The 10113-nt window shown below is 45.9% G+C and overlaps 1 protein-coding gene across 1 annotated transcript in view; it reads right to left on the bottom strand.

Annotated features, from left to right (window-relative positions):
• Positions 1-205: 205 nt before the first annotated feature.
• Positions 206-10113, bottom strand: part of ZNF425 (zinc finger protein 425) — a 31845-nt gene continuing 21937 nt past the window's right edge. Inside the window, 2 exon segments of the mRNA XM_007472084.1 lie at positions 206-1431; positions 1533-1822. Of these exon segments, the coding sequence (XP_007472146.1) occupies positions 206-1431; positions 1533-1822 (1516 nt within the window).

Genomic DNA, 10113 nt, shown 5'->3' with positions numbered 1-10113 from the left:
ATTTTCCTATGGCAGCCCCAGCAGACTAAAACACCCATAATGTAAGGAACTTTTGTCCCAAGAAACTTTATTACAAAAAAGAGAGGGAAAAGGCTAAAGGAGGAGCTCTAACCTGACTCTCACATCAGGATGACCAGCGCCTTCCACAAAAAGCCTGCTTTCCTCCAGTCTCTAGACGCTGTGCCTGGATTATCTGGAAACTTCGTCAAGGAGCCCTCACGGCCGCCTGCTCCGTGCTGGCCAGTGTGGCTGAAGCATGTTGGCTGAATTTTCCGTCCTGCCTCAGCCAGAGCCAACAGAGCCAGTGGTCCCACCGCAGAGCTGTCACTACTTTGAGTGGAGTGACCTCGAGACTGAAGGGCTGCTCCCTGGCGTGCACAGCAATGTGGGTGTTGAGCGCCCCCAGGTAGGTGAAGCCCCTTCCACACTCAGCACAAGAAAAAGGCCTCTCCCCGCGGTGACGGTGCAGATGGGTCTCCAGACTTCTCTTCTGGAGGAAGCTCTTGCCGCACTCGGGGCACCGGACGGGCTTCTCGCCGCTGTGGACGCGTATGTGCTCCGTGAGCCTGTACCGCTGAGCGAAGCTTCGGCCACACGTCGCACAGGAGAAGGGCTTCTGGCCGCTGTGCTGGAGCAGGTGGCTCTTCAGGTTCCCTCTGAGCCGGAAGCCCCTGTCGCACTCGGGGCACCGGAAGGGCTTCTCCCCGCTGTGGACCCTCGCGTGCTCGGCGAGCTGGGACAGCTGAACGTAGGCCTTGCCGCACTCGCCGCACGGGAAGGGCCGCTTGCCCGCGTGCCGCCGCCGGTGCAGATTCAAGGAGGCCTTCCAGGAGAAGCTCCGGCTGCACTCGGGGCACCGGAAGGGCTCGGCCCCGCCGTGGAGTCGCCGATGCTCGGCGACGTGCGCACGGCGGTGGAAGCCCCGGCCGCACTGGGCGCAGAAGGGCTTCTCCTCAGTGTGTACCTGGAGGTGCCGCGTGAGCCCCGAGCGCCAGGGGAAGGTCCTCCCGCACCGCTCGCAGGGGAACGCCGTCTGCCTGGCGTGGATGCGGCGGTGACGCGCGAGCTTCGAGGGCCGTGTGAATCCCCGGCCGCACTGCCCGCAGGAGAAGGGCTTCTCCTGGCTGTGCAGACGCTGATGCGCCTTCATAGTGTTCCTCCAGCAGAAGCTCCGACCGCACTCTGGGCACCGGAAGGGCTTCCTCCCGCTGTGCCGACAGAGGTGGGCCCGCAGGCTGCTCTTGAGGCGGAAGCTTCTCTGGCACTGCGGTCACCGGAAGGGCTTCTCCCCCGTGTGAACTCGGACGTGTTCGGTGAGCTTGCTCCGGTGGGTGAACTTCCGGTCACAGTCGTCACAGGAGAATGGCTTCTCCCCGCGGTGTGCCCGCCGGTAGGCCCTCGCGGCCGCCTCCCGCGAGGGGCCTCTGCCGCCTGCGGACCCTGGAGGGGTGTCCTCCCGCTGTGCACCTGCAGGTGCTCGGCCAGCTTGTCCTGCTGGGTGAACCCCCGGCTACACTCCCGGCTGGGCGAACACGCATGCTTGTTCAGGGCGGCTTTGGACCGGAAGGCCCTGCCACACTTGGGGCACTGGAAGGGCCACGGGCCCGGGTGAGCCACCTGGTGCAGGGCCAGGCTGCACCTGAGACAGCTGCTCTGCTCGCACGCGCCGCGCCGGAAAGGCTGCTTACACGGGACCGGCCGGAGCCACCTGAGCTCCACCTTCTCCCTGGACTTGTTTTTGTGCTTCGGGTATTGACAGGACTGGCTCTCGCGGTGGTTCCTTTTGTGCTTCACAAAGTCTCTCTTTATCTGGAAGACCTTCCTACAGACAAAGCAGAAATAAAGTCTCAGACCTGGTGGAATTTCCAGGTGATCTGGGGTTCCCATTGGCTTATGCTGTGGATCATTCTTGTCCTGATTAGATGCTGTGATGTCGAGGCTTTTATTTAGAATCTCTGTTTCTTGGAGACTTGGGTGTTGTAAGACGGCTCTTTGATCTGATAAAATCTTTCTTTCCTCCTTGGATAAGGGAGCACAGAAGCCCTGCTCTTGGAGGCCATTTAAATGGCATTCCTCCTCTTTTGCCCCGAGAGTTCCCTGGTCACCTGGAGAGACAAAAAGGCCCACCTCATCAGTGATGGGTCTGCGGGGTCAAGGACTGTCTTCACATCACTGACAACGTGGGAAAGGGACTTCCGTTGTCCCCATGACTTTGTGAATCTGCCTGCCACAGGTGAATTATATTGAAGTTTAACTTGGATGTACAAATCCTTTCATCATTTGTTAACAAGACTTAGCGTGAAAAAAATGGCAGGCAAATACATTTTGTGAGCCTATGAGGACCCTCAGAGGCTAAGCAGAACTTGGAAGAAAATAAAAATGAGTTACTCTGAGAATCTGACCATTTCATTATAATATTTCTTTAAATCTGTGAAATAAATAGCACAATATTTCAGTAGGAAGGCTTCGGGTCATATTCTTGCACGCTTTCACCACAGATTTCAGGAAAAGTTTTCTGAAGAAATGCTAATAGGAAGTATCTTTCTTAGGAATGTCAAATGGCAATTTACTGAATTCACAAAGAAAACTGTGGAAATAATTCCCTTTTCCAAGGAACTCCGAATTATAAGAAAGTCACTGGTGTTCCCAAAGTAAAAGCCATGATGACAGGGTACAGAGGGAGCTGAGCTGGCACCTTATTCTCACCCACCACACCTGGAGAGGACAATTCCCGACCATCATCTGAGCTGCTGTATTCCAGAACATCTTTTTCTCCCTCATCCTGTTGCAGTGGGTCACATAGCTCTCCTTTTTTAAATCTCTTAACCTGGGAGCAAACCTCACCTATCAGGCTTGCCCCAGAGCAGCACTCTGATTCTGCTCTGAGGTCCTCTCAACAACACAGATGTTTCCAACTAGATGATGTCATTTACTAAGTTAGCACCCACAGCTTTTGCCTGGACCATGAGAAGAGCATACCTGCCTGTCTCCTTGAATCCTATTTCTCATCACTTACTGTTTATCCCAGGCAGGGGAGTAGTTGTGTTACTGGTTGAGTACCACCTGGTACAAAGGAAACATTTGTTTTTAGGGACAGCCACCAACGTCGTTCATTCTTTGGTACTCAAAAACCTTTCCAGGCCCTTTCTAAAGGATGAAATTAAACTCCCACCATGGCATTTTTGGTCTCTGATACCAATTATGTGCCACCACTGCCACCACCACCCCCCATCTTCCACTATGTTCCACAAATAATATTCAGCTATACTCAGCGCCTTCCATTTTCTTAAATATAACAGGCTTGTTCCCACCCCTAAGCCTCAGCTCATGTATGACCCCTGTTGAATCTTCTTTGCCTTACCAAATATGCCCATTCTATGCTATTTAAATCCTAATTCCTTTAGAAGTCCTCCTGGGATATTGCTGTCTCTCCTCTGCTTTCTCCTCTAAATCCCTATAGCGCTTATCATTGCCACTTACTATTTATAAGTGTATACAGTCTTATTTTATAGTTGACTAATCCAATAGTTATAATTGACTAACCTAACTGCCATGTCAGTAGGTCAGTAAGACAGACAATAAACTCTTAGAGTGGGAAAATACATATATATATATATATATATCTCCCAACCCCTGGCCTAAATAATATGTGACATAGTCCTATGAACATGGTAGGGACAATACTGATTAGATGAGTGAATTAATAGACGGTAGCAGTGAAATGAAGCCCCTGGGAATTCTTTTATCCTCCAATGGAGCTAGTCACACACTTCCTGGGTTTAAATTCCCTCTTTTTCAGGAGAGTCCTTGATACCCAGAGACTTAGTAGATCTCCATTTAGTAAAGCATTAACATACTCTAAAAAATGGCACATTCTCTTAAATACTTAAAGTATTAATATATTTAAAATGTTTTCCTTATGATACAAGGAATTAAAAAGTAATCCTTCAAAAGGAATAAAAAAATCCCAAGTTCTAAAAATCTGTACAATAAAAAAACATATTGTACAAAATTGGAAGGCTTCTCATTTCTCTGTACACAAATGGACATGATGATGTGATGGGGAAGACCGTTTTTCCTCAGGACTGGACAAATGGATCCTTTACTGTTCTCTTAAAGGCAGTTCCATTTTCTGTTTTTTTTTTAAATGAAATATATACAACTTCCTTCTTTATAAAAGTAAGACATTCTTATATTTGCTACCAACTTGAGTGAAAAAAAATAACATTCTCCGTCAAAATAATATTTCTTATTCACTACATCCTGCTGACTCTGCAGAAAGATTAGCAAACAAGGCTAGGAGAATAAATGACCAGGCCCTCAAATCCATCTACTCACCAGAAAGGCTAAGTGTCATTTGTGATTTCTCTAAGTGTCCTTGGTCTCTGATTAACAGCATTCTTCCTTGTTCCATCCAGGTGATCAAATCTGGCTTTGAAGAAATACAGCCTGCAGAGAAAGTCCACACAGACTCAGTCTGGGTTTCCTGAGTACTTGACTAAAAACAATTTTAGTTTTTAATTTTTTATTTTAACTTTAGTTTCATGGTTGACCTTGATCCCTGGAGACATGAGATCAATGTTAGGTTAAAAAAATGGAAACCCTTGAAATTACATGAGTAACTGTTAAATGTTCCTGACAATATTTCACAAAATTAAAGGAAACAGAGAGGGTGGGGATGATGAGGATCCAGGCAGAAAGTATTCAAAAGGGATCATTATGAGAACAATGTGAGTAGAATAAAAAGCAGTCGGGCGGGGGGGTGGGGGGGGCGGTCAAGGAAGGAACCCAGGTGACTAAACTTTTCTGATTAGACTCTGCACATCTAAGGAACTAATTACTGAGGTGCCCACATTCTTTCTAATATTTTATTTATTTATTTGGTTGTGCCACGTCTTAGGTGCAGCAGGCGGACTCCTTAGTCGCAGCTTGTGGGCTCCTTAGTTGTAGCTCGCCAGTTCCTTAGTTGTGACATTCGAACTCTTAATTGCAGCATGCATGTGGGATCTAGTTCCCTAACCAGGGATCGAACCCGGGTCCTCTGCATTGGAAGGAGGATTCTTTACTACTGTGCCACCAGGGAAGTCTCGCCCACATTATTTCTTGATCAACGTAATGAAGGAACCAGGAGGCTGTTAAATGACAGTGATTATGAAGAAGTGGAGAGTAATGTGTCTAATGACATCAGCCTGAAGGGAGGAGGGGTTGTTACAAAGTAGTGGAGGGATTTTAGAAGATGCATCAGATACCCTGCAGTGGTGTCACCTATGGCTCAGCCCTTGGATCAGTGTTTCTCGAAGTGACCTTGTTACCACCAGCATTTGCAGCACCTGAAGTACTTGTTTAAAACGTAGATTCCTGGGCCTGAGCTTGGACCTGCTAAATCCTAATCTCTGGAGTTAGGATCTGGACATCCCGTAAAGAAAATCATTTGCAAATAATACTGTTTGGTTTTTAAAAGTTGGGAAAATCAGACTGGATTCTCCAAGCCCAAGGATTGTGATAACTCAAAACTCAACACTGGATCAGCCCAGGGCTGTAGTTTCTCCTGCCCTACTGGCCTCACTCTCCTTAGCTTGACCCTAACTGTTGGGGTGTCCTGGGGACAGCTGGGGGTGTCCTGTCCTGTTGACATATTCCCCCTAGATGATCCCAACTGGCCCTGTGGTTTAAATGTCATTTATACAATGACCCCAAATTTGTGAATCCAGTCCTGATCGTCACTGGAATTCCAGTCTTGCATACTCAATTATCTACTTTATATTTCCATATAAATGTATAATAAGCATCTCAAACTTAATGTGGCCAAAACCTGCTCTCTTCCAAGCCTTCCTCATGTCAGTGAATAAAACCACTGGCATCGGGGCTTCCCAGGTGGCACAGTGGTTGGGAATCAGCTTGCTAATGCCAGGGACATGGGTTCAAGCCCTGGTCTGGGAAGATCCCACAGGCCGCAGAGCAACTGAGCCTGTGCGCCACAACTACCGAGCCTGCGCTCTAGAGCCCGTGAGCCACAACTACTGAGCCCGCGTGCCACAGCTAGTGAAGCCCACGTGCCTAGAGCCCGTGCTCTGCAACAAGAGAAGCCACCACAATGAGAAGCCTGCGCACCGCAATGAAGAGTAGCCCCCGCTTGCCACAACTAGAGAAAGCCTGTGCGCAACAACAAAGACCCAACACAGCCAAAAATAAATAAATGAAATAAAATAAAATTTAAAAAAACAAAAGGCATTGCTCTTTAAAACAAAATAAAACAAAAAAACACTGCCATCAAGATACTCAAGCCAAAAATCTAGAAGTTGGTTCTTCTTTCACCGGACTCCACTGCAAGCCACTGGCAAAATCTGGGATGCTACCTCCAAAACATATCTGGAGACTGCCTCCTGCTCTCTATCTTTATTACTACATACCTGGTTCAGCTGCCACAAAGATTCACCAGTACTGCCAAGGCTCCTGGTTGGTCTCTCTCCTTTATTTCTATGCACTACAATTTATTTTCCACATAGCAACCCGAGTAATCATTAAAATAAAAAGATATCATATTACTTCTCTATTTAAATCCCCCTATGGGAATTCCCTGGTGGCCCAGTGGTTAGGACTCTGTGCTTTCACTGCTGAGAGCACAGGTTCAATCCCTGGTGAGGGAACTAAAAGCCCACAAGCTGTGTGGTGTGGCAGAAAAAAAAAAAATCCCCCTATCATCTTCCCTTTATCTTTAGAATAAAATCCAACCCTGCGCCTCAGCCTAGAGGCCCTTCACAATTCGGCATAGCTGCCCCTTCCGTCCTCTTCTCCTATCACTCTTGTGCTAACCCTCTGTGCATATGCCACAATAGCCTCACTGTGGTTCCCACCGTGTCCTGAGCTCATTCTCTCCAACCTTTGGGCCTCTGCACTAGTTCTTTCTCTGCTTAGAATTTTCTTCCCCATGATTTCACATGGTTGACTCCCTCTTGTCATTCATACCTCAGACAGAATAAATTATAAACCCCCAAAGAGAGAAAGAATTCTTCAGGTATACTGAGATCACCTATTAAATTGATAAGAGGAGAACTATTCTTTATGACACAAGACTGAGTTAGAGCAAGATGAGTAAGCAGTGAGGTACAATCTCCCCAAATTTCTCTTTCAATCCACTTCCTGAATACCTCCCTGGAGATATCTAAGTATCCCATCCCCCTGCTCTCTTCTCTCTCCCTTTACCAGGGAAACTTTATTCCCTGTCGTATCCACGTTCTGCAATGTGTTGGGTCCTCAGCTTATTCTAATACCATAACTATGGCCCCTTCATGAGAGACTTAGTTCTTATAAGGATGCATCTCATTCAGGCAACATAAGCAGGCACTAAAGTATCAGTTAAAGAAATAAAACAACACACTTAAAAACGAGAGAGGCAATTAGATTATTTTGTAATTCTAACTGTGGGAGAAATGGGGGAGGGTTGGAGTGGGAGATAGAGAATTCAGAGTGTTAACAAGGCTGAGGGGCACAGATATAACTGGATAAAAAGTGACAAAATTACCAGGCCATTACAGGAAGTTAAAGAGACATTCTGAATGTGAATTGGGCACAGTATCATATTCAACCAGCCAACAGCCAATAAACGGACCTGCTGATACATGTCCTTCTGCCACTTCTCCAGGATTTCCCATTCTTGCTCCAGAAAGTATAAGGCCACATCATCAAATGCCATGGGAAACTGAAATCATAAACAGTACATACATATATTTTCATTTCAAGGCTACTGTTTTTTTCAACATCCATGTCTTTAAGAGACAGGAAGGAATGGTATTAAAGTAGTTATCTCTGGATGGTGCCATGAGCATAATAAAGGGGTCACAGAGGTCTATTGGAACTAAGTGAATGAATGAATAGCAGGCCTTTGAGCACATGTACCATCTAAAGGAGGATACTTAACATAGCAGCAAACAATTACTGCAATGTAAGGCTGGACCAGTGTTGCCAGATATGTCAATTTTTATTTATTTATTTATTTATTTTTTGCGGTATGCGGGCCTCTCACTGTGTGGCCTCTCCCGTTGCGGAGCACAGGCTCCGGACGCGCAGGCTCAGCGGCCGTGGTTCACGGGCCCAGCCGCTCCGAGGCATGTGGGATCTTCCCGGACCGGGGCACGAACCCGCGTCCCCTGCATCAGCAGGCGGACTCCCAACCACTGCACCACCAGGGAAGCCCCAGATATATCAATTTTTAAAGTAACTTTTTAATTTTGAAACGACTATAGATTCAAAGGTAGTACAGAAGGGTTCCCTGTACCCTTCAGTTTACCCCAATGGTCACACAGTACATTATTATAGTACACTGTCAAAACCATGAAACTGACATTGGTAGTGTGTGTATAATTCTACGTGATTTCATCACATGTGCTGACTCATATAACCACCCTGCAATCATGAACAAAACTATTCCATGACCAGAGATCTCCTTTGGGCTACCCCTTCATAATCACACCCACTAATCTATTATCAGTCTCTATAATTTTGTCATGTCAAGACTGTTACAAAAATGAAGTCAGAGAATTCACTGGCAGTCCAGTGGTTAGGACTCTGTGCATCCACTGCAGGGGGCACGGGTTCGATTCCTGGTCAGGGAACTGGGATACTGCATGCCATGTAACGTGGCCAAAAAAAAAAAAAGTCATAGTATGCAACTTTTTTTTTGAAATTGACATTTTTCAGCCATCATAATGCTCTTGAGATCCATCCAAGTTGTGTTTATTGTTTATCAATATTTCATTTCTTTCTATTGCTGAGTAGTAGTCAATAGTATGAGTATACCACAGTTTGGTTAACCACTTACCTATTGAGGGACAATGTAGCTGTTTCTAGTTTGGGGCTATTACCAAAAAAACTGCTATAAATAATCATGTACAAGTTTTTGGTGGGGATACATTTCATTTTTCTGGGATAAATGCCGAGGTCTACAACTGCAGGGTCATATGGGAAGTATATGTTGTTTTCTAAGAAACTTATTTTCCAGAGTGGCTGAACCCTTTTACATTCCTACCAGCAATGCATGAGAGATCATTTCTCAGCATCCTCACCAGCATTTGGTAATGTTGCTTTTTTTTTTTTTTGGCCTCACTGCACAGCACGTGGGGTCTTAGTTCCCTGACCAGGGATCGAATCCACACCCCCTGCCTTGGAAGGGTGGAGTCTTGGCCACTGGACCGTCAGGGAATTCCCAATTCCTATTTTTTATTTTCATTACTCTGATAGTTGTGCAGTGATCTCATTGGGATTTGAGTTTGCACTTCTCTAATGAATAATGATGATGAGCACCTTTTCATGTGCTTATTTCTCATCTACATATCCTCTTCGGTGAACTGTCTCTTCATGTCTTTTGCCCATTTTCTAATTGGACTGTTTTTTTGTTGTTGTTGTTTTTGAATTTTGAGAGTTCTTTATATATTCTAGATTTAAGTCCTTTGTCAGATATATGATTTGCAAATATGCCCTCCTCCATCCGTAGCTTGCCTTTTCACCCTCTTAACAGAATTCTTCCCAGAGCAAAAGTTTTTAATTTTGATGACATCCAACTCATCATTTTTTTCTTTTATAGATTGTGCTTTTGGTGCCACATCTATGAACTTTTCACCAAGCCCTAGGTCCCAAAGGTTTTCTCCAATATCATCTTAGAGCTTAACATTTTACATTTGGATGTGACAGTCCATATATATTTATTTATTTATTTATTTATTTATTTTGTTTGCGCTGGGTCTTAGTTGTGGCAAACAGGCTCCTTTAGATGCGGCTCGAAGTCTCCTTCGTTGCGGCTTGAGGGCTCCTTAGTTGTGGCACGTGGGCCCCTTCATTGTGGCATGCAAACTCTTAGCTGCAGCATGCATGTGGGATCTAGTTCCCTGACCAGGGATCGAACCCGGGCCCCCTGCATTGGGAGTGTGGAGTCTTAACCACTGCCACCAGGGAAGTCCCTGGATGTGACAGTTTTATGTGAACTCTCCTGATTTTTACATTTTGGCAACTAAAATTCACAATTTTAAAAAGGAATAGTTAAAAACAAACAAATAAACAAACACCCAAAACACACAGCTGCAAGCCACAATTTGTTCATGGTATGGACTGACTAACCAG

Source organism: Lipotes vexillifer, unplaced genomic scaffold (assembly GCF_000442215.2).
Source record: "Lipotes vexillifer unplaced genomic scaffold, Lipotes_vexillifer_v1.1 scaffold472, whole genome shotgun sequence".
Classification (NCBI taxonomy): Eukaryota; Metazoa; Chordata; class Mammalia; order Artiodactyla; family Lipotidae; genus Lipotes; species Lipotes vexillifer.
The sequence above is the reverse complement of the archived record's forward strand: the minus strand, read 5'-3'. Positions and strand labels throughout refer to the sequence as shown.